Genomic DNA, 24570 nt, shown 5'->3' on the forward strand with positions numbered 1-24570 from the left:
ACCACCATGCATCTGGACACAGGATCTGCAGGATTGTACGTGGAGACAGGGTCCATCTTCTGCTACCAGGACCAAGACACAAAAGGGCCTAATTATCACTGATCACATTTTTTGCCCTGATAATTAGTATAACTTATCAACACTTATTTCAGCAATAATAAATTCATTTTCGGATAATTTATGATAAAATTTATACCAGGACAGTTCATCCGATAAGAGGCTGTCCTGGCGGAGACTGTATGACCACATCGCAGTGGTGAAACAATGAGCTTTCGAGTTCTAACCCAGTGTCTACTGTGCTTGAGTGGCCATTGTCATCACAAAGAGAGAACTGCCTGTTCCCTTGTGAGGTCTCCCCTAACTTGGGAGTCTGTGTACAATGGGGGAATGCTGTGTACTGAGATGTTTGGGGGGTGCTGTGTATTGAGAATTGGGAGGGATTCTATATACTGCCATAATGAAGGTAAATATATTTATGTGACTGTTGCCCCAGCTTATTGTCAGTTCCCCGTGTGTCACATTCATTAGTGTCCCCTCAGCTCCCCGTGTGTCACATTCATTAGTGTCCCCTCAGCTCCCCATGTGTCACATTCATTACTGTCCCCTCAGTTCCCCATGTGTCACATTCATTAGTGTCCCCTCAGTTCCCCGTGTGTCACATTCATTACTGTCCCCTCAGCTCCCCGTGTGTCACATTCATTAGTGTCCCCTCAGCTCCATGTGTGTCACATTCATTACTGTCCCCTCAGTTTCCCGTGTGTCACATTCATTACTGTCCCCTCAGCTCCCCGTGTGTCACATTCATTACTGTCCCCTCAGCTCCCCATGTGTCACATTCATTAGTGTCCCCTCAGCTCCCCATGTGTCACATTCATTAGTGTCCCCTCAGCTCCCCATGTGTCACATTCATTAGTGTCCCCTCAGTTCCCCGTGTGTCACATTCATTACTGTCCCCTCAGCTCCCCGTGTGTCACATTCATTAGTGTCCCCTCAACTCCCCATGTGTCACATTCATTAGTGTCCCCTCAGCTCCCCGTGTGTCACATTCATTACTGTCCCCTCAGCTCCCCATGTGTCACATTCATTAGTGTCCCCTCAGCTCCCCATGTGTCACATTCATTAGTGTCCCCTCAGCTCCCCATGTGTCACATTCATTAGTGTCCCCTCAGCTCCCCATGTGTCACATTCATTAGTGTCCCCTCAGCTCCATGTGTGTCACATTCATTACTGTCCCCTCAGCTCCCCGTGTGTCACACTGATTAGTGTCCCCTCAGCTCCACATGTGTCACATTCATTAGTGTCCCCTCAGCTCCCCTTGTGTCACACTGATTAGTGTCCCCTCAGCTCCCCGTGTGTCACACTGATTAGTGTCCCCTCAGCTCCATGTGTGTCACAGTCATTAGTGTCCCCTCAGCTCTCCATGTGTCACACTGATTAGTGTCCCCTCAGCTCTCCATGTGTCACATTCATAGGTGTCCCATCAGCTCCCCGTGTGTCACACTGATTAGTGTCCCCTCAGCTCCATGTGTGTCACATTCATAGGTGTCCCCTCAGCTTCCTGTGTCACAGACTTTACCTCAGCACACAGACAGTGTGTGACATGTATTAGTCTTCCCCCGTCTCTCCCTGTGTCACACTGATTAGTATCCCCCTGCCCCTCCCTCCCGTGTGTCCCCGGCCCTGTGCTGTGCGCGGGGCATTGTGGGAGGTGTAGTCTGGCGGTGACTGAATGATAATGACGCTGAGCAAGCTCCGGACTACATCTCCCGGCATGCCCTGCGCTGAGCACTGGGATATTCAGTTCTGCCTCCCTGGTAGACGGTCTTTGTCTGTTCCTATGGACCCTCCCTTCCCAGGACCATGGCTCAGGTACTGGGGTGGGGGCAGTTATCCCATCAGCATGAGGGGCTGTGTCCTGCTGGAGCACTCTATATATGGTGCCTGTACATGTAATGCACCATGTGTCCTATGTGCAGCCTGTGTGTGATGTCTGTATGTTACATGTGTGTATCATGGAAGTGTGATGTCTGTATGTTACATGTGTGTATCATGGAAGTGTGATGTCTGTATGTTACATGTGTGTATCCTGGAAGTGTGATGTCTGTATGTTACATGTGTGTATCCTGGAAGTGTGATGTCTGTATTCTGCATGTGTGTATCCTGGAAGTGTGATGTCTGTATGTTACATGTGTGTATCCTGGAAGTGTGATGTCTGTATGTTACATGTGTGTATCCAGGAAGTGTGATGTCTGTATGTCGCATGTGTGTATCCTGGAAGTGTGATGTCTGTATGTCGCATGTGTGTATCCTGGAAGTGTGCTGTCTGTATTCTGCATGTGTGTATCCTGGAAGTGTGATGTCTGTATGTTACATGTGTGTATCCTGGAAGTGTGATGTCTGTATGTCGCATGTGTGTATCCTGGAAGTGTGATGTCTGTATTCTGCATGTGTGTATCCTGGAAGTATGATGTCTGTATGTTACATGTGTGTATCCTGGAAGTGTGATGTCTGTATGTCGCATGTGTGTATCCTGGAAGTGTGATGTCTGTATGTTACATGTGTGTATCCTGGAAGTGTGATGTCTGTATGTTACATGTGTGTATCCTGGAAGTGTGATGTCTGTATGTTACATGTGTGTATCCTGGAAGTGTGATGTCTGTATGTCGCATGTGTGTATCCTGGAAGTGTGATGTCTGTATGTCGCATGTGTGTATCCTGGAAGTGTGATGTCTGTATTCTGCATGTGTGTATCCTGGAAGTGTGATGTCTGTATGTTACATGTGTGTATCCTGGAAGTGTGATGTCTGTATGTTACATGTATGTATCCTGGAAGTATGTGGTCTGTATGTCACATGTATGTATCCTGGAAGTATGTGGTCTGTATGTTACCTGTGTGTATCCTGGAAGTATGTGGTCTGTATGTCACATGTATGTATCCTGGAAGTATGTGGTCTGTATGTCGCATGTGTGTATCCTGGAAGTGTGATGTCTGTATGTTACATGTGTGTATCCTGGAAGTGTGATGTCTGTATGTTACATGTGTGTATCCTGGAAGTGTGATGTCTGTATGTTACATGTGTGTATCCTGGAAGTGTGATGTCTGTATGTCGCATGTGTGTATCCTGGAAGTGTGATGTCTGTATGTTACATGTGTGTATCCTGGAAGTGTGATGTCTGTATGTTACATGTGTGTATCCTGGAAGTGTGATGTCTGTATGTTACATGTGTGTATCCTGGAAGTGTGATGTCTGTATGTCGCATGTGTGTATCCTGGAAGTGTGATGTCTGTATGTCGCATGTGTGTATCCTGGAAGTGTGATGTCTGTATGTTACATGTGTGTATCCTGGAAGTGTGATGTCTGTATGTCACATGTATGTATCCTGGAAGTGTGATGTCTGTATGTCGCATGTGTGTATCCTGGAAGTGTGATGTCTGTATGTCACATGTGTGTATCCTGGAAGTGTGATGTCTGTATGTTACGTGTATGTATCCAGGAAGTGTGATGTCTGTATTCTGCATGTATGTATCCTGGAAGTATGTGGTCTGTATGTCACATGTATGTATCCTGGAAGTATGTGGTCTGTATGTGCATGGCCAAATCTAAAACATGTTTCTATTATATTTCAAGGAATCTAGAGCACAGAGTTTATAGAGCAACTTCCGCTGTTATTATCTGTAAAACGTCCGGTTTTCTGTGAGTAATGTGACAGACACCTGTAATAAACCTACTGTTCTGTCCCCAGGTTGTCCCTACCTTTGATGACGTCGCTGTGTATTTCTCCCGTACGGAGTGGATGAGTCTGAGCCCCTCTCAGAGGGAGCTGTACAAGACCGTCATGAAGGAGAACTATCAGCATATGATTTCCTTAGGTAAATGACAGATCACATTGAAGTGGCTGACTCGGGGAAGGGTGCAGGAGAGTGGGCGAGAAGAGGGCGCTCTTTAATAATTAGCACCAACGTCAACTGCATTCTGTTGTACAGAGATGTTTATTCACCTATGGAGTGGGGGGCAGAGCTCTCCCAATATATGATCTGCATTAATGCCTCCTCAGTATCTTGAACAACCGTCTAATTCCACACCGCAGGTTACACCATACGGAAGCCAGAGATTGTGTCCAGAATTGAGGTGGGAGAGGAACCATGGTCTGGAGATTATCCCGAAGGAAGAGATCACAGTGCAGGTGACAGACATTTTATTCCTTAATCTCTGTGGGCTGAACCCCAGCCTAAGATCACAGCTAGAACTACGGTTGTACAGCATATAAATATTCATATATCATATATACATATATCTGCACATCACATCAGGTGACACTAGAGGCAACATGTCAGGGACTGCACTAGCAGATTTTGTAAATGGCGTTTCCTGTAAGGTTGGACATTTTGGAAAACAGAACTTTATTAATCTGAACAAGGCAGCGGTTTAGAAGAGTGTGAACCATTTTCTGTCCCCGGCCGTGGGACAGCTGCAGTAACCGTACCAGCATCAGTCAGGCCCAGCAGTATAGGACAGAAGGATTCAGGGAAACTGGACTCCGGAAAACTCCCCTAAATTACCCCTGGTCCCAGCTGACAGTCTCTGTTACTCTGGGTTCTCCGATGCAGTCTCTTGTTGGCAACAAGCTGAACATCTAGTCTTATAGCAGCACAGTCGGCTGCTAACTCTACACACAGATCAGTGCTTTCTTTTCCAGCCAGGATTTATAATGATCCTGGTGGATTTTTATTGTTCTTAGTAATCGCAGACGCACATTTCTGATCCCAGCTGTAAATTAGCCGATAAAATGACTACTGGTTTGGGCAGTGCCTTTAACTGTTTTTAAGTTATGTATCTGCCACCTGATATTATTATTCCCATAGAAAGCAGCGTATTGTTATATATATATTATTACAGGGGAACACTGTTGTTGTTTTATTTACACCCTATAATTGATTCTAACACAATTTTCTGTTCATTCTTTCATTGTTCTGTGACTTCTCAGGTGAAGCGCAGCCTTGGTGAGCTCTGTGCGCCTCAGATGATCCCTTTCAGCATTACTGTGACAAAATAATACTGCAAAAAAGTTTTATTTTGTTCTATAGATTAAACATATATAAAGTTTTGCCCTACAATAAACGTCTTGTGGTCGCTTATTTTATGTTCCAAGAATAGAAATGTCACATTGTTTTCCTGCCTTTTGCTGTGACATAATTCTCCTACTGCACATTTTGGTTCAGTAACAAATGTCCTGTAACTGTTTCATTCATTTTTCAACAGTTGAGACTCAGAAGATCAAAGCAGAAGACACAGACGATGTTCTGAAGCTCTGTGAAGTCCAACCGAAGAATTATGAAGAGATGACGGATCTGAGCGCACACACTGGACTGCAGGAGGAAAATAAGATGTGTAATATGTCCTCCTCTCGTGACGATAAATCGTCTGAGATCGCTGAAGAGAAACCTTATATTTGTAGCCACTGCGGAAAAAGCTTCAGCTGCTACCGTGCTGTGGAAAGGCACCAGACCATGTGTAAAGGGCAGAAACGTCACCAATGTTCTTACTGCGACAGAAGCTACATGCAGAGGTCGGACCTGCTGATCCACCGAAGGACACACACTAAAGAGAGGCCACATCAGTGCACTGACTGTGATAAGAACTTCACTGAACGCTCTGCTCTCGTCAACCATCGGAGGACACATACCGGCCAGAGGCCGTACAAGTGCTTAGTCTGTCTTAAAAGCTTTACTCAGAGTTCTGCACTAACAAAGCACCGCCGGATACACACAGGAAAGAGGCCTTATTGCTGTTCAGTGTGTACGAAGGGTTTTATCCAAAGCTCTGATCTGGTGAAACATCTACGCACACACACTGGGGAAAGGCCGTATAGGTGCCCGACCTGTGATAAATGCTTTGCAGAAAGTTCTGCTTTGATGAAGCACAAGAGGACACACAGTGCTGACCGCCCCTACTGCTGCTCAACGTGTAAGAAAAGCTTCAGCCAGAATTCTGACCTCATTAAACATATGAAGACTCATAGAGATGATCAAGACAAAGTACAGAACAGTAGCTTGGAACTCTTAAGTCCGCAGAACGATATGATCAGAAAGGCCGGCTCTCCTTATAGGTGTGTTGACTGTGGAAAGATGTTTAGACAATGGACTTCTTTCATTAGACACCTGCAGATGCATTCGAGGGAGAGACCTTACAAATGCTCGCAGTGCAGTAAGAGCTTCATTCAGAAGTCTGATCTGGTCAAACATCTGCGGACTCACACGGGCGAGAGGCCTTATCAATGTGCACAATGCAGCAAAGGTTTCATTCAGAAATCCGACCTGGTCAAACATTTGCGGACACATACTGGGGAGCGCCCATTCCGATGCTCGCACTGCCAAAAGACTTTTGCTGAGCGATCTGCCTTAGCCAAACACCAGAGGACACATACAGGAGAAAAACCGTATAAATGTACAGTTTGCGGAAAAGGTTTTACACAGAGGTCAAATCTAATTTTACACCAGAGGATCCACACTGGAGAGCGGCCCTACAAGTGTCTGCAGTGTGATCGGGGATTCATTCAGAACTCGGATCTGGTGAAGCATCAGAGAGTCCACATGAGACAGCAATATTTGTCTGAGAAACCTCTAGCTGATGACACTTCTGTCTCTGGTTCTTATAGATGTGTTGAGTGCGATAAGAACTTCAACCAGTGGTCCAGTTTTTTGAAGCACAGGAAGTTGCACGGTGAAGATAATCTCTTCCAATGCACAGAGTGTGACAAGAACTATGTTCAGAAGTCCGACCTGTTGAAACATCTCCGTAGCCACAATGGAGAGAAGCCCTATAAATGTATGTTGTGCCAGAAGAGATTCAGCCAGAAATCCGATCTCCAAAAACACTGGAGGATTCACACTGGAGAACGGCCATACCCATGTCAGCACTGCGATAAGAACTTTACAGAAAGATCAGCATTAATTAAACACAATAGAACTCACACGGGTGAGAGGCCATACAAATGCAGTGTTTGTGATAAAGCCTTTATTCAGAGGTCGGCTTTGACCAAGCACATGAGGAGTCATACGGGAGAAAAGCCTTACGCCTGTGGCCAATGTGGGAAGTGCTTTATCCAAAACTCTGATTTAGTCAAGCACCAAAGAATTCACACTGGTGAGAAGCCTTATCACTGTACTGAATGTAACAAAAGCTTTACGGAAGGGTCATCCCTGGTAAAACATCGTAGAACCCACACTGGAGAGAGACCGTATCGGTGTCCACTGTGTGAGAAGAGTTTTACGCAAAGGTCAGATTTGGTCAAGCATTCTGTGATCCACACAGTAGAGAACTTACCCACTGCCACCGCTCTTCATGAGATAGTCATCGTCAACACTGAGGAACTGAACCAGGCTTCAATGGAAGGTAGTTACCCTTACCAGTGTACAGAATGCGACAAGGTGTTCCTTCAGAGACCTGCCCTTAAGAAGCATCTCAGAACACATAACATGGGGAAACGCTATCCATGCAACGAGTGTCAAAAGAGCTTTTTTCAAACCTCCGATTTGGTCAAACATTTACGGACCCACACTGGAGAGCGGCCATACCACTGCGCAGAGTGCCACAAGGGCTTCATCCAGAATTCTGACCTTGTGAAACACCAAAGGACCCACACCGGGGAGCGTCCCTTCACTTGTGACAAATGTGACCGTGGCTTCGTTCAGAAATCGGCACTGACAAAACACATGAGAACTCACACCGGGGAAAAGCCTTACAAATGTGAGCAGTGCGGGAAATGTTTCATACAAAACTCGGATCTAGTGAAGCATCAGAGAATTCACACGGGTGAAAAGCCATACCGCTGTCCAGAATGTGATAAGAGCTTCACTGAGGGATCATCTCTGATCAAACACCGCAGGATCCACAGCAGAGTGCAGCCCTACTCATGCAACGATTGTGGTAAAACCTTCAGTCAGAGCTCAAACCTTCAAAAACACATGAAATGCCATGTGGAAGAGAAGCCGCATCTACCAGACATCCCTCAAAGGACCTCGGTGCTCAGCGATGATGATTTTCCAAAGAGACCCAGTGATGTGACGCCCTCATTGCATAGAAAGAGCAGAAGTAATGGGGAAAGACTGTTTAAATGCAATGAATGTGGAAAGAGCTTTGCTCACAGGTCTGTGCTCATTAAACATTTGCGTATACACACTGGAGAACGACCATACAAGTGTAATTTATGTGTAAGAAGCTTCATCCAAAAGTCAGACCTTGTAAAGCATTTCCGCACGCACACGGGAGAGAGGCCGTACAAGTGCGGCCAATGCGGCAGAAGCTTTGTTGAAAGGTCGGCTCTGTCTAAACACCAGAGAACGCACAGCAGAGAGCGGCACAGTGCCAAAGGGGAGAGTAACTATCTCCCGGATCCGTGGGCCTTTCAGCACCAGATCACATACTGGGGTGAGTCAGAAGATGACCCCAAAAGTTTGATACCAAAGCTGCACGTTATTAAGCAAGAAGATCATTTTCCCGACGTTCTGCCTTTTAGTCCTTCAGGGCTCAAACACAACGGCACGGCAACAAAGATCCAGACGTACACTTGTCCTGAGTGCAAGAGGTGTTTTACCCACCACGCTGTGCTCTTAAAGCACATGAAAAGACACTCCGAACAGCTACATACATGTTCTGTATGCGGGAAGAATGTTAATCAAAGATCTGCACTGGTGAAACACATGAGGAGACACACAGGGGAGAAGCCCTATCAATGTCCCACGTGTGAGAAGCGTTTTATTCAGAACTCGGACATGGTGAAACATCTGAGAACTCACACGGGGGAGAAGCCCTACAAATGTAACACCTGCGACAAATGTTTCATCGACAGGTCAGCAATGGTCAAACATTCAAGAACGCACACCGGGGAGAGACCATACAAGTGTGAAGAGTGTGAGCGAGGATTCGTCCAGAAATCGGACTTGGTGAAACACTTAAGGATCCACACGGGGGAGAGGCCTTACTCCTGCCGATTGTGTGACAGGAGTTTCAGCACCCGCTCTGCCTCTGTCAGACACCAGCGTATGTGCACTGTGCGGACTCCTTATCAAGGTGCCGATGCCCCGTTTTACACCTCTGAATTCAGCTGGAAAGAGCATCCTTCTTCTGCTCTTCTCCAAGGTTGCACTTTTGCAGATGAATCATCAAGTTTAATCACTAGGATGTCGGGAGTGGCCTCTTAAGCACAGACATGTTATCTCCACCTGTTGGAAAAGACATGTTGAATTAGACAGTGCTTTTGTTTGCACAAGAAAACTGCATTGCTGCAGAAACCATTTCCTTCATGAACTCATAAGATTTGTTTTCTGATTTATTTAAAAAAAAAAAAAAATAATAAAAGAAAGATTTATCGGACTATAAAAGATCATTCCTTGTTTTCTTAGTGCCAATAAGTACCCCCCTGGGGTATTTAGCTACATCCCTTCCTTCCTATATCCTGATTCAATAAGTAAAAAAGTTGGAAGTTATGTGATTGCTGGATTTAAGAAGTAACGTTACTCTCGCACATACAGAATAAAATGTGTTTTACGTTTGATCATCAGGGTGCAGGGTGCACTCCAGTTTACAGAGCATATTGAAAGCTTATTATTATTATTATCCCTTATTTTCAAGGCACAACAAGATTTCTGCAGCACCATACAGAGTTCAGACAGTTGACCATACAGGGTAAAACAGTACAGAACAAAGACGAATAATACCAAGACTCCAATAGCTCCAAGCCCAGCTAGTACAGTGAAGTTGAAGGAGAAGAATAGGTATAGAGACAGGAGGGACAAGGGCCCTGCTCATAAGAGCTTACATCCTAACGGGAGGGCAAACTGACAGCAGGGACAAGAGATGTAAAGAGCTTACTGGCAAGGTTTGGAGAGACCCTTTCAGGTGGGGGCAGTGGTCTGAAGTGTTTGGTAAAACAATCAGGTGTATCCAATGCAAAACATGACGTTAAACTTCAGTCTTTTGCCCTTAACACTGTAAAATGCACTTTTCACTTACCTGATAGATTTATTGCAATTCTGCACAAGTTCAGCAAATTAGATCATTGTTGGTCATTTTCATTGTTGTTATGAATCACTAGTGATATTGAAATAAAATAAATCAGGTCCTGAACTGTGCAACAATGATCTGTTATATGGAAGAAATGTTGCATAAGGGAAGGTGACCGGGAAGCAGCATTCAGGTGGCACAATTATAATACAAGAGTTTACACCGATTATTGCTGCACACTAGTGTTACATGAATGTACCATTCTCTCTACCACAGCCAATGGGGTAGTGCCACCTAGTGGGCAAATTATAATATATAATAGGGCTCACGTAACCTTATATTTTCCAGGGGGGTACCAGCTGCTTTGACAATGTGGATACAAAACACAATGGTCAGTGCTTATCCTTACTATTGCAAATCTGTCTATATCTAGTACAATCAGAACAGGAGATACTGGTTCAAGTTTGATGAATACGTATCAACCTAACCCAGCCTCAAGGATTCTTATTTTGCGAGTCCCTGTATGTCCATATTACTGGATATATTACTATTTGTACTGCCAAAGAGAAGCACTGACAACAAATGTTGAAATGTCACAAAAAGGTTCATATTTAACACACACCTATATATATCAATTTGCATGCCAAATAATTGTGACCTGGCAATTGTGTGTTAGGACAACTGAGGTTCTTGATGAGACTATAATCTACAATGAGGGAGTCTGATGAGTGTAACGTCCCCGTACTGGTTAAGAGACATGGAGCCATCAAATGCAGAGATGGAATTACAAATTCCTTAATTTATAGACAAGTAGGAGCGAAAAATACTTTCTCTTCAGTACATATAGATAACACTCAACAGAATATTAAAAAGTTTTATTTATTAAAAATCAAATAAACCATATTACAAAAACATTATTATGAAATCTGGAGTTAAGATATAAAACATGAAAATAGAAAAGGCAGCTTACAAGTCTGTTTTGTGTCTAATAAATATTTGATAATCAGGTACCTGATAAGGACAATATAAAGGAAAATATCAAATTCTTATAATATATAAGATCATCGCTGGTGCACAGCACAACTTATTACGGCAATATTGAAAATATAGTTTTTCTACAGAATCTTCCACAAACTTTTCAGTGCTTAGCTGTAAACAAATTCCTTATTCTACTACTTTAGGTAAAAAGGAGTCAATAATTTGTAATACTTATCCACAGGCAAGAACAAGGTCCCTTACAGGACAAGCCCTACAATTAGAAAGGCTTCTTTCAAGATGAAATATAGGAGCTCAAATGAGGCAAACTCAAAAGAAGGGTCTTGCAGCATAGAAGAAAGAAAGTTGAGATCCCAAGATGGTGTAAACTCCCTGAAGGGAGGCTGGGTTGGGCAAGAGGCTGTGAGTAACACCATTACAGAAAGACCCTCTAGATGGGGTGATAGACTTTTAAAGTATATGACTCTTTTGAAGCAGGGTCTTTACTACGTAGCCTTTGTGGTCCAGATTTGGGAATCAAGTCTGAGGCCATAAGGTGGGGAAATTTGAGGTTGGGGTGACGAGTCAGCCTCTCGGCAGAAGTGGTACAATGTGTACCCTCCACAGCTGGCAGACAGACATGATCAGTGAACTACGAACATCTCAACCCTGGTGCAACAAATATACCACAAACAGCTTCCACCTTGAACTTTTCGATGACCCATGGAAAGATATACATCAGCTGAAACTGCCACGAGATGAACAGGTGTCAGCAGATGATGGTTGTGGGTCACTTACTGAGGAAGGGTAAATCGGTAGTTTCTGGTTGTTCAGGGACAACATGAGATCTTAAAAACCCCAGCAACTCGCAACAAGTGGAAAGGTCTCCAGCTGCAGTGACCTTTCCCGAGTCTGGAAATTTTTATTAGGAATACGATTTTCTTATTTTTTAGACCTGGAACGAAGATTACTGCAATTTCAGGTACTTAAAGTTCTGCCGACTGCATGCATTGTGATACTTCCTGCAGCGCCGCCCTGGTGGTTATTGAGGCTGCTGCTGTTGTATTTTATGACCGATTTCAAATGGAACAGCCCTGAAGGTTATTTGTCTGGTAAATGAAGACAGGAGCAGTGTTCAAAGCAGAATATTTGTGGGAAGCAGAGCCTGGTACCAAGAGCAGTGACCCATAGTGACACGTGAAGGAGGAGTGATCAGTTTTCTGTATTGGGTTTTGTCTCTAGCGCTGAGATCAAGAGGATCTGTTGAAAGGATCTGTTGACTTACAGCTTGGTCTGTACAATGGACTGAAGACTGGATGGTGTTAGTTTGTATATCGCTGCTGATTAAATAGATTTTCTTTCTGTCAAGATGAGATTTTTCAAACAGTCCCATAAAATGTTTGCTTCATTGGGTCACTTCCGGATATTGACTTTAAAAATGATCAGTCCTGCACCAATACCACAGGGCTGAATGAAACTATCAATCGTTATGTGCAGAAAGTTGAAGCAAAATCACACTATTAAAATCATCAGAACTTTTCACTTCTGTGAAACAGCTTCGATTTCCTGCAAAACTCCATTTCAGACAAATGTTGCCACCACTTCACTTTATTAGCCGACAGCCGAACGACCACTAAGGATTCTACACTCTGATGCACTGAGAAGAACTCTCTTCATCCTTCTCAACCAGTCAATTTGCAGGAGAACCTGAAAGAACTTGTATGTGTCCTGCAGGGCCCATTGCTATGCTGGTATCCGGAGAAGGATATTGCATGGGTCATCTGCACGTAGGCTTTCAAGGAGATGAAGGTCATGAAGAGGTCTTCTTCTATGGAGTGAATAACAGATGAGACTCCCTTTTAAGGTGACAACAGCGCACCAGAAAATTGTAAGATCTCTGGTCTGGGACAACTATTGAAATTTAATCACAGGTAAGAAGGAATTGTTTTTTCCCGCAATGGATAAACAGACAGGAAAATGTTCTGGATTTGCTCTTCAGATACCACGTCCAGTACAGAATCAGCTGGAGGTGCATTCTTTAGGATAAGGAAGACCAACATCTTCAAAATAATTTTGAGTAGCTTTATATGAATAGGTAGGTATTAAAATGTATATAACAAATTCTGACATACATGTCATCCAGTGTTTAATATGAATTTTCATTTTGTGGATGAATAAACAAGTTTCCTTCATACCTCTACGGATGGTACAGTTAGGATGTTGAAAGCAACCAGATTTTCTTATATACATTTTGATGTCATTTTTTATTCTGTTTTTTCAACTTCCATTTTGCAGTCCAAGCTGGATCGCACATCTGGTTCCTGTATATTTGGTGTTAAAGCCGATGGTTTGTACCCATTTCACATATTTTTCTTCATTTGGTTACAAAGGTCTCAGTATGTGACTGAAACGTCCATGGTCTGTACTTTGATTCTATGTCTACAGTTATAAGATTTTTTTTTGCAGGCCTGGAGACTGCACTTTTTTTGGAAATTATGTATATATCTATATATACACTATATGGACAAAAGTATTCGGACGCTTGACCATTACACCAACAGGGACTGTAATGACATTGTATACAAATACATATACTGTAATATGGAGTTGGTCCCCCTTTTGCAGTGATAACAGCTTCCACTCTTCTTGGAAGGCTCCACAAGATGTTGGAGTGTTTCTGTGGGAGTTTGTGTCCATTCATTCTGTAGAGCATTTATGAGGTCAGGCACTGATGTTGGACGAGAAGACCTGGCTCACAATCTCTTCCAGTTCATCCCAAAGGTGTTCGATGGGGTTGAGGTCAGGGCTCTGTGTGAGCCAGTCAAGTTCTTCCACACCGAGCTCATCAAACCATGTCTTTGTAGTTCTTGCTTTGTGCACTGGGGCACAGTCATGTTGGAAAAGAAAAGGGTCTTTCCCACACTGTTGCCACAAAGTTGGAAGCATAGCATTGTCCAAAATGACTTGGTATGCTGAAGCAGTAAGATTGCCCTTCACTGGAGATAAGGGGCCTAGCCCAAACCCTGAAAAACAGGCTCATACCATTATCCCTCCTCCACCAAACTTCACAGCTGGCATAATGCAGCCAGGCAGGTAACGTTCTCCCGGCATCCCCCAAACCCAGACTCGCCCATCTCACTACCAAACAGAGAAGTGTGATTCATCACTCTGTAGAACAGGCCATGGAAACCCATCCATTAAGCTCCCGCTGCAGTTTTTGTGCTTACATTAATGTCAGTGGAAGTTCGTAATTCTTCAGCTATGAAATCAGCAGAGCATTGGTGACTTTTACGCACCATGCGCCTTAGCAGTCATTGATCCCGCTCTGTGATTTTACGTGGTCTTCCACTTCGTGGCAGAGTCGCTGTTGTTCCTAAATGCTTCCGTTTTTTAATAATATCACTTACAGCTGATCATGGAATATCCAGCAGGGATGAACCGTCTTATTACAAAGGTGGCACCTATCACAGTACCACACATCCTATCAAAGTACCACGCTTGTAGTCACTGAGCTTTTCAGAATGACCCATTCTGTATCACAAATGTTTTCAAATGGTGACTGTATGGCTGGTGCTGGATGTTATACACCTCTGGCAACGGGTCTGATTGAAACACCTCAATTCAATAATTAACAGGTGTGGCCAAATACTTTTGTCCTTATAGTGAATATCCCTTCCTGCTTTGTTTGTAATATTTATTAAATTGAGGTAATTTGTCCATAAGCGCTTATCTATTCTCTGGTTGTTAAAAGTTCCTTATTAGGCTTTAGCAAAACATCCCTACGATCTAGTTGTAGAGTCTGTGTATGTGTAATTAGTCACTAGAGAACGGAGCTGTGACATTAATTAGTACCAACATGATGCATTCTCTATTTGTGCGTCACTGCAGTTAGATCAGAATTACTCTCTGCCATTGAGAGGACTTGGTGGACTCCACAACTTGGTCCATAGTCTGTTGCAGTGCAGTCTTGAATCATCCTAACAATTCATAAGTGGGAGATGAGTCAGTGGACACCCCAGGGTTTCTTGAAGAAAGTGATTTTGATGAGAAAGATCCTGTGTCTGAAATTTTGCAGGTGGCCAAAAATTCTGTTCTGACTTCTGGGTTGAGTTTGGGAGCAGCAGATTACAGATCTACATTGGGGTCTCCAGACAGTATACCATACTTGCAGCAAGGCCCTTTTCTCCTTTGCTTTGGACATCTTGTGCATATGGCAGAAGAAGCAGCGTTATGTATTCACTAGGAAGGATGACAACTGAAGATTTATGTAAAAATGTCTGTGGCAGACGAGGCTGATGTGAGTGTCCAGTGAGCCCACTAAGGTCTACCAGGAGAGGCAGGAGGGGTCTGTGAAGGGGAGTAGATGGTACACTACTGCCCCCACCAGGAGTCTTCTTAAGAAACCGGAGGTCATCTCAATGAAAAGAAGGCCACCTCTACTGTGGAGAAATAGAGGCACCAGGCCATGTAATGAAGATCAAGCCCAACTGGCCTCTTACCCACTAAGTACCAATTCATAACCGTTTTATCCAAATCACCCAAGTGTGCCTTGTGTTCCCCCAAAATCAATGTTTAACACACTGGGAAGTGTTAATATGTGATTCCTCTGCGTCCTCTTACTAGATAAATGAATTTATGTAAATCCAATTAGCCCCTTTGTTTCAGAGCCAACAACCCCGGGCTCACCTGAACCTCCTCCACATGAGATTGTGGTAAGGACCAAGTGATTCTTTCCCAGTATTCAGCCCAATAGTCTTCCAGTGACAATAAAAGTTGAAAAAAAATAAATCACCTGGGGTGCGAGAAGTGTGTGTGTGTGTGTGGGGGTGTGTGTGTGTTTGTGTGTGTGTGGGAGGGGTGCGGGGGGTGTTATCAAAAAAGTCTCAGCCTTGTGCTGTGGTTCATCTTTCAACAAACCCAAACTGCATCACCCTTGGAGTCTGTTCCTCTCAGCCATGACTGACAAAGAGGCTTCCTGGGTGTCCTGAGCTAGGAGTAGGAGTTGGGTTCAAGCTTCAGTTTTGGCTCGTATCCCAGGGGTGAAGAGACCAACATCCAAATTGTCTGCACCAACATAGGGCCAGGAAACAAGAGCAACCCAGAAACCCGTCCGGTGACGCTGGTCAGACAGCAGAGACCACCGTTACCCTCCACATAATAACACACACAAGGCGCCTTTCTGAGGTAGAACGTGTTTATTTCTGAAATATAATCCTCTGCATGATTGCATACAATCAGTTTCCATAATAACTGTTACAATGTATCGAGGCAACGAGATCATTTACCCCTCAGGGTAGAAATCATCACGCTGCACTCCCGACGGGGCAGGATTGGGGATTTTTAAAAAAAAAACAAAAAACAAAACAGGCAGTGGTTTATAAAAAACTGCAAAACACAAGATATTAACGACCTCTTATTATGCTGTATATAAATCTATATATTACACTATACAATAATTCCATTAAATATATATATATATATATATATATATATATATATATATATATATATATATATATATATATAATTAGACCCTGTATCCTTGTCTGATAAGCCGTGTGATAATCTTGTAATACACAATAAGGCTGCAGGCTGTCACTTCCTCAACATTAATATTACAGTAATTATATATATTTACATAAAGTGACTGGTAGAAAAATATAAATATTTATATTTGTAACAGCTTTGATGCTGGGTGGCAGCAATGTATCTTCTGACCAACGCCGCGATAGGCCAATCCGGCACGTGGAATCATGTCCAGCGAGCTGCGTCCGGCTGGGATAGCGTCCAGAGCTTGAGATCCGGCATGTCTGTAAGCACAGCGCCATCTGTAGGAACGGCTGGGTCAGTGCATGGATCGGACCGTCATCCTGTGGAGTGGTGGAAGGGACCGGTTGCCCCTGTAAAGTGTAATGTTCTTGGGCACACACAGGTGCGGGGGTGGAGATTTTGCGCGCATGGATCGGCCATACCTGCGGCACAGAGAGAGGATTGGTGACGTCACCAAGTCACAGAATAAGGAATATTCTGCCCGTTCTCTGCTCAGAGTCCGGGTCTATCGCATGACTAATACACCAGACACAATGTAACATCTCCACATTCTGCCATTTATCAGCCTATCAATTTACTAGGAACATATTTCGCTTTATGCTTCAGTAACGTCATTGGTTCCCAGCTGAATTCCCAAAAATATTGCTTTATCCCGCAAAATGGGAAAATTCAAAACAAACCAAAACAGCTTATTGTTAATATGCAGTGAGTGACCTGCACTATGTCACCTGTTCTTGGCTGTCATTCATACATTGCACACGTCACACTCAATCTACTCAGCTCATTTAGTTAATCAAAATTCTTGTTTATGTAACAAGTTCAAGTCAGCTAGACACAGCCAAAATGTTTCTCCACAGTAATTCCCCTCTATAGAACGGATGGGCACCTACCATGCCCAGGACCCCTCCTTCCCAGTCTGTTACTCTGGGGCCTCCTTCCATTCACTGCGGCACAAGGTGGGTTTCATGTGTAATCCCCAATATGGAGGTCATGCTGATGTAGTGCAGAGAGCAGCGCACCCTGTGGGTAAAGAAATGTACTGCATGACATCAAGCCATAAATCAAACTGCCTACATTTCATAGTCTAAGACTAGAAAGAAAACCGCACCAGGTGGTCCATATAGTTCCTCCCGATGCATATGTCAGTCTAGCTACATAGCATTTACAACACCACCAGAGATTAGCTGCACCCGATCATTGACTCGCTTGGAACATGTACATAGAGAAAAAAAAAGAAATGATCAAATGGGGCACTCAAATGGACAAAAATTAGTTTTTTATTTTTATAAAGATGATAATCAGTTAAATACTCCTTTAATAGTTCAATATTAAAACATTCCATTAGCGAAATATAAAACTTGTATTTGGATAACACCCTGAATAAAAAATAACTGGTAAAAAGACAAATGCTAATTTGTCTGACCGCGACGCTGCTCTGATTATGATTCTAACTTGATTGTCTTTCATGTAACATGTATGATAAGTGTTCTATTCACACCTCATCCCTCTGAGAAAACGTTATGTTAAATTTATTATCTTTATTCTTGCATCTTCTCAGTAAGTTTTTTTGCCTTAGAAAAAGCCTTAGCGAAACGCGCGTCGGCGGACGCCGCGTTCGCTGCTCTGTTCAAATCTCCCTGCTATTTAGCTTGTATACAGTTAATATAGTTAGAAATTTTCCCATGCTGCTCGCTGTGTTAGAAGTTGATAGAGGTGAGACAGCTAGAGTGCAGGATAGCATGAATCAGTAGCTTAGTCCACTCGATATTTACAGCCTTTCTAGCGGGACGGTCCTACTGTTTTAGACCATTCTATTACTCCACCTGAATTCAATATCAATACTAATCAGGGAAAATAGCAATTCCGTTATTTAGGCTATTATAAGGGTTCATTATCTATATGACTACAAGCTATCCTTAAGGGAAATATGCAGGTACACAGTGGATATAAGAGGAATTTTATTTAACTCCTACAAGTGTGTGAATACTGCAGTACCCTTATAACACTCCTCAGTCCATTCCCCTATATTGCTCTTACTGAGAAGATGCAAGAATAAAGATAATAAATTTAACATAACGTTTTCTCAGAGGGATGAGGTGTGAATAGAACACGTATCATACATGTTACATGAAAGACAATCAAGTTAGAATCATAATCAGAGCAGTCATACAAATTAGCATTTGTCTTTTTACCAGTTATTTTTTATTCAGGGTGTTATCCAAATACAAGTTTTATATTTCGCTAATGGAATGTTTTAATATTGAACTATTAAAGGAGTATTTAACTGATTATCATCTTTATAAAAATAAAAAACTAATTTTTGTCCATTTGAGTGCCCCATTTGATCATTTCTTTTCTCTCTCTATGTACATGTTCCATACATTTCATAGTCCACAGAAACAAGATAACTCTATGGACCAATCATGTACAACTCAATGAATTTTCTGCTGCACTTCCGGATCTGCGGAGAGTGGTACTGGTGAACAATAGGTGGGAAATTGACAGCACCCGCTCCATCGCTAGCTGCTCAGACAGAACCGCCAACAATCTCCTTCCCCCTATCCAGGATATAGTAACAGGCGGCTGCCCAACTCCACCCCGATTCTACAACAAGTAAACAACCTTTATGTTGTAGGGCTACACAAAGCTTTGGCACTCACTGGCTGACCGGACACCTGTGCTGACCGCTCACATCTGGACATCTGCAGCGGTGTCTGACCATCTCCGTGGGCCCGGCTGGTATAAGACCCTCAGTGTCTATAACCAGATTATTGTTTATATATTTGTAAAACCTTCAGGTTCCCCGTGGCTGCTGCATAATGTGGGGTTCTTGGGATTCCCCTCCATGTTTCAATAAAATGCTTCCATAAAGCCACACACCAGCCCCTCTCTCTTATTCGGATTCTGGTGGGATCTTCAAGTTTCTGTTGGAATGGAATATAAAAACAAAAAAAGAAACCCAGTGAGCCATGGCTTGAACCAAGGATCTGCTTGGAGAAACCTCCGAGATAACTGGAGTGGAGGTTGTATCCTGCATGCCGGAGATACATTTACATTAACTGTACACTATACCATGAGATGATGTGCTTTTAAACCACCAGCTCCCACTCCAGGCCTGCGCACTGGCGTTACTAGTCTGTGTAAATGTTGGTACTCCTTTCAGAAGCTTCTCGAGACCACTCAAATGTTCATTGACCACAGGAACACCTGGAGAGGGGACAGACGGGGGCGTTAAAGACGGCGAAGGGTGAAATAAATGGAGAGATTAACAATTATTATTATAATTACCCCCTCTGCTGGGACCAGAGGGTCCTGGCTCCGTTGATTTCTCTGCACTGACTCTTTGCGCCTGCGTCAGGTCTATGCAGGGTCTGTGCTTAGCGTCAGTAAGAGACGGTTTCTGTGGGCTGTCTGGAGAGAGAGAGAGAGAGAGAGAGGGGGAGAGAGAGAGAGAGAGAGAGAGAGAGAGAGAGAGAGAGAGAGAGAGAGAGAGAGAGAGAGAGGCGAGAGAGGGCGAGAGAGGGCGAGAGAGGGCGAGAGAGGGCGAGAGAGGGCGAGAGAGGGCGAGAGAGGGCGAGAGAGGGCGAGAGAGGGCGAGAGAGGGCGAGAGAGGGCGAGAGAGGGCGAGAGAGGGCGAGAGAGGGCGAGAGAGGGAGAGAGAGGGAGAGTGAGGGAGAGTGAGGGCGAGAGAGGGAGCGAGACACAAGGTCAGAGGGCACAGGGATACAGACATAGGAGAATAGCCACGTATACATTGTTCCTAGCCACCCTATAACAAGTCATATGTAGGATATAGTCCCGTGAATAATGTATATATGTGATGTGTATTGAGAACAACATATGTAAGGTCACCCAATGATGATATTAATGGGGAGCTTTGAAATAAAATTATACAGATGATAAAACAGATGCACATGTTATTAGTCACTAAGTTACAGTAATAAAGAGGAGCAATGGCTGATTCTATGGAGTAAGGGTTTTCCCACCTGCGTTACTATATAATCTGACTTATTCCGCCATATGATATGGGATTATTTAATCAGTTATAGGGCCCTTTGTGACGGGGCCCCGGACCCTGCCCCCGCAGAGCTGCTTTCTGACACTATATTTATCAGTTACAGGGCCCTATGTGACGGGGCCCCGGACCCCGCAGTGCTGCTTTCTGACACTACAGAGTACGCGTCTTATTTGCTCTCTTACCCGAGTGAGAGGATTTTCTGGCAGCTCCTGAGTTTAATACTTTAGGTTTAATCAGCGATTCCTCGTCCTCCTCCGTCAGATCAATGAACTGCCGGCCTGAGACCCGGCCGCTGGATCGGTTACCTGACGAGATAACTGGCCGTTTACCGGATAATTCTGTGCCTGGTCGTCAGGAATAACGGTATATGGTGAGTTATAAGGATACACAAACGTCAGTCATTAGACATATGCACATTAATGATTACTTGATATTTTACATATTTATAAACAAATACATTGATCTGATGGAGCTTTATGAACACAGGACATTAGTAATTAACATTTATAAAGAGATCTTCTACTCCAAGGATCTCACTCATGATGTTTAGGTGAAAGAGTCCAGAATCATCTGCCATTACCTTCCCTCATCTGCCGCCTCTGCTTCTCCTGTGTCGGCGTTCTAGATTTACCACAAAGTGGCTCCTCCTCCAGCGTCAGGTCAATACAATGGCTGCTGGCACCAGGTGTCTTCTGGGGACTACTGTATGAATCATGAGAGCGTCCAGAGTCATCATGTGCTGGAAAACAGACAATATCACTAGAATGGGACGGTGCCCAGCGAGCTTCGGATATCCCAGCTCTGGTCACGTGACGCAGCGGAGCTGCCTTTATACGCAGTTACCCCCAACGCACATCTCATGACCATATTCACTGACATCTGACAAAATGATACATTACATGAGCTTAGATATTAATACAGTATAAAATAATGTGTTGGCCGTTCATTCGTACTAGCTACACCCATTGTCGTGACTGGATTAAATTTACAGTACAGTAACCACGACCACTTCCCGACTCCACAGAGCCAGGCACAGTAACCCCGCCCACTCCCTGACTCCACCGAGCCAGGCTTGGTAACCTCGCCCCCACAGCCTGACATCACTGAGCCAGGCTTAGTAACCTCGCCCCCACAGCCTGACATCACCGAGCCAGGCACAGTAACCCCGCCCACACCCTGACATCACTGAGCCAGGCACAGTAACCACGCCCACTCCCTGACTCCACCGAGCCAGGCACAGTAACCACGCCCACACCCTGACATCACTGAGCCAGGCTTGGTAACCTCGCCCCCACAGCCTGACATCACTGAGCCAGGCTTAGTAACCTCGCCCCCACAGCCTGACATCACCGAGCCAGGCACAGTAACCCCGCCCACACCCTGACATCACTGAGCCAGGCTTATTCTGCTGCAACTACACCCACCCCAGAACATTAGTGCTCCCTCTTACATTGCATTAAGCTTTGACCCCACTGCCGGATCTTTATACACTATGGAAAGGAATGGCAGGAGAGAGACAGGAAGAAGGAAAAGTGTCTCCCGATGTCAGAGATACCGGACATGAGGCGACTTACTAGATGCGGTGTTAGAGGCCTGGCTCTGCCTGTCAACCGAGTACTTCCAGGTCACGTTATCTGGGGGAAGGAAGGTCACAATTATACACCCCCATATAGGCCTGCTACATTTTTGCATATAAATATTCCAATAGGAGCAGACACAGGAGGGAAACGTTCACCATCACACGTAGTAAACTAGGATCACTATTCTAGTACGGACAGAAGAGGAGACTCCGTACCATCACCTCGGTCACATCTCCTCTTCCCACCGGGATCCGGCTCACCCTCGCTGGACAGGTTACTGGCCACAGTAAGGGGGCTGATGCAGCCTGCCTCAGGGACCCCATTCACATCCTTCTTCAGCCCACTGGGGGTGGAGTACGAGGAATCTGCACAAGGGAAAAAGAAATATGGGTCACCAAGGCAGCCAGGGCCCAGAGGCAGGGGAGCCCCCTTGCAGCCAGGGCCCAGAGGCAGGGGAGCCCCCTTGCAGCCAGGGCCCAGAGGCCGGGGAAGCCCCTTGTAGCCAGGGCCCAGAGGCCAGGGAGGCCCCTTGCAGCCAGGGCCCAGAGGCCGGGGAAGCCCCTTGTAGCCAGGGCCCAGAGGCCGGGGAGGCCCCTGGCAGCCAGGGCCCAGAGGCCGGGGAGGCCCCTTGCAGCCAGGGCCCAGAGGCCGGGGAGGCCCCTTGCAGCCAGGGCCCAGAGGCCGGGGAGGCCCCTTGCAGCCAGGGTCCAGAGGCCGGGGAGGCCCCTTCCAGCCAGGGCCCAGAAGCCGGGGAGGCCCCTGGCAGCCAGGGACCCGGATGGGTGAGAGATTGAGCTAGAGTGGAGGGTCCTGGCCTACATATCTGTTCACAGTAATGGGTTACTTGATACATATGTGGGAAGTAACATCACTAGAAGTGGAGGAAACACACGAGACCAGACCAGACTATATCTCTGCAGAATGGAGGGACTGGGCTCACCCTGTGCTGGCGGCTCGCTGGCGGTGGTACTGACAGCAGAAAATGGGCTGACACAACTCATCTCAGAAAAGCCATTGACCACTTTCTGGAGTCCGCTGAGAGCGGAGTATGAGGAGTCTGTAGGGAGAGAGCAAGAAGACCGTGAGTGAAACATGGAGGCAGCTGCTCAGGAACATTATTACCAGGTTCCACATTCTGCTCAGAGTATCTCACCAGTTTCAGACATCCAGTTCCCACTGTCACACAGAAAGCGACTGGTCGGTGCTGGAGAGAATCCCTGAAGATGGGGAGACTCAGCTGAGGAAAAAACATGGACAAGTAACTGGAAGGAGCAGAGAGAATCAATGAGGAAATATGGACAGAGGACTATACGGAGCACAGTGGATAAATGGAGAAATATGGGACTGCACGGTGCATAGTCAGTAGCTGTGAACGTGGGAGAACAAAATAATTCAAATATTAAAAAGTGCACAGACCCAAGGCACGGACTAGACGCCCCCTTTCCACTGTGGTCTCATGGGACAACAAAAACGCAGCGACCAATGCACAGACATTATATATTCATATACTAGTTTTCTATACAGTAACGGGAGACCTCAGACTCCAAAGAGACAGCTCAGAAATACATCGCTTTGCGTTACCTTCCTCCTCTTGGTACATTTGTTTCCTCCCGGGAAAGTCTCGCAGGCCAGTGTTGGGTGGATTGTTCCTGACAGCAGAAATAGGACTCACACACTCCTGTTCTACAAATCCATGGACCACCTTCTGCAGGCCACATAGAGCTGCGTACGCCACAGCTCCTGCAGGATAACAAGGGCAGAAAACCGGACTAAGAATCGGTAACGTCTCAATACCGTATGTAGCAGACAAACCTCATGTCTTACCGTTCTCAGCTGAACAGGCACTCGCTGCGCTGCCTGGCGCATCCCCTGCTGTCCGTCTAACGCCATCACTCAGTCGAGAAACCGAAGCTGCTAAGATTGTTCTGGAAGTTACTCTTTGCCTCAAGGTATCACATCACAAATCTACAAGTCGCACCTAGAATCCCCCATATGTTGCACTCACTGGTTACAGGTTCCTTGGGCTTCTTTGGTCCATTCCCCTCCTGAATACTGGTACTCGCTGGAGGAGCAGAGACCGCCACTAGCGGACTGATCGACCCAAGTTCAGCAAACTCGCTGACCACCCGCTGCAGCCCACCAATAGCGGAGTAAGAAGGGTCCACTGAGGAGTAGAAAGGAAAGCAGATAAGTAATGAGGAAATGATCTTAAGTACTTCCGAATCCCACCCGGCTCCCAGTAATCACAGCGTCAGGGCAGCCTCCAGGGGCAGCTCCACGATGGGGAGTTATCAGGGTGCAACAGACAGATATGTTAATGTAAAGAGACAAGTTCCTGCTGGACCAAACCTCTACATCAGAGACTGGCAACCCCCAGCTCGCGCCGTACCACTTCTGGCTGGCAGGCCAGCCAGAATATATACACACACACACCCAACTGGCA

At 45.2% G+C, this 24570-nt stretch overlaps 2 protein-coding genes across 8 annotated transcripts in view; one reads left to right on the plus strand and one right to left on the minus strand.

The window, feature by feature from the left end:
- The first annotated feature begins 1757 nt into the window (after positions 1–1757).
- LOC142159387 (uncharacterized) lies at positions 1758–9549 on the plus strand. Its single transcript, XM_075214239.1, has 4 exons — positions 1758–1869; positions 3745–3871; positions 4090–4185; positions 5262–9549. The coding sequence occupies exons 1-4, from the start codon at positions 1861–1863 to the stop codon at positions 9200–9202; spliced, it is 4173 nt and encodes a 1390-aa protein (XP_075070340.1). The 5' UTR covers positions 1758–1860; the 3' UTR covers positions 9203–9549.
- Positions 9550–16155: 6606 nt separating this feature from the next.
- LOC142159384 (uncharacterized) overlaps positions 16156–24570 on the minus strand; it is a 42802-nt gene continuing 34387 nt past the window's right edge. For 4 of the 7 annotated variants that reach the window (XM_075214232.1, XM_075214231.1, XM_075214233.1 and 1 more), the window contains exons 28-41: positions 24133–24291; positions 23952–24041; positions 23709–23867; positions 23281–23364; positions 23068–23184; positions 22343–22492; positions 22122–22181; positions 21128–21286; positions 20730–20891; positions 19818–19940; positions 19602–19736; positions 19190–19453; positions 17420–17549; positions 16156–16951 (exon numbers count right to left, since the gene is read on the minus strand). In XM_075214232.1, coding sequence (XP_075070333.1) covers positions 19446–19453; positions 19602–19736; positions 19818–19940; positions 20730–20891; positions 21128–21286; positions 22122–22181; positions 22343–22492; positions 23068–23184; positions 23281–23364; positions 23709–23867; positions 23952–24041; positions 24133–24291 — 1406 coding nt within the window. In that variant the 3' untranslated portion in view covers positions 16156–16951; positions 17420–17549; positions 19190–19445. The remainder of the gene's footprint in view (positions 16952–17419; positions 17550–19189; positions 19454–19601; positions 19737–19817; positions 19941–20729; positions 20892–21127; positions 21287–22121; positions 22182–22342; positions 22493–23067; positions 23185–23280; positions 23365–23708; positions 23868–23951; positions 24042–24132; positions 24292–24570) is intronic. The other 3 variants (XM_075214230.1, XM_075214234.1, XM_075214235.1) reach the window with 3 other exon arrangements.

The sequence above is a fragment of the Mixophyes fleayi genome, chromosome 5 (genome assembly GCF_038048845.1).
Source record: "Mixophyes fleayi isolate aMixFle1 chromosome 5, aMixFle1.hap1, whole genome shotgun sequence".
Lineage (NCBI taxonomy): Eukaryota > Metazoa > Chordata > Amphibia > Anura > Limnodynastidae > Mixophyes > Mixophyes fleayi.

What these genes read in the sequence shown, in the direction of transcription:
- LOC142159387 (XM_075214239.1), top strand. An exon ending in TCAGCATATGATTTCCTTAG is followed by an intron (nt 3,872 to 4,089) that starts GTAAATGACAGA and finishes TCCACACCGCAG; the next exon opens with GTTACACCATACGGAAGCCA. An exon ending in AGGAAGAGATCACAGTGCAG is followed by an intron (nt 4,186 to 5,261) that starts GTGACAGACATT and finishes ATTTTTCAACAG; the next exon opens with TTGAGACTCAGAAGATCAAA.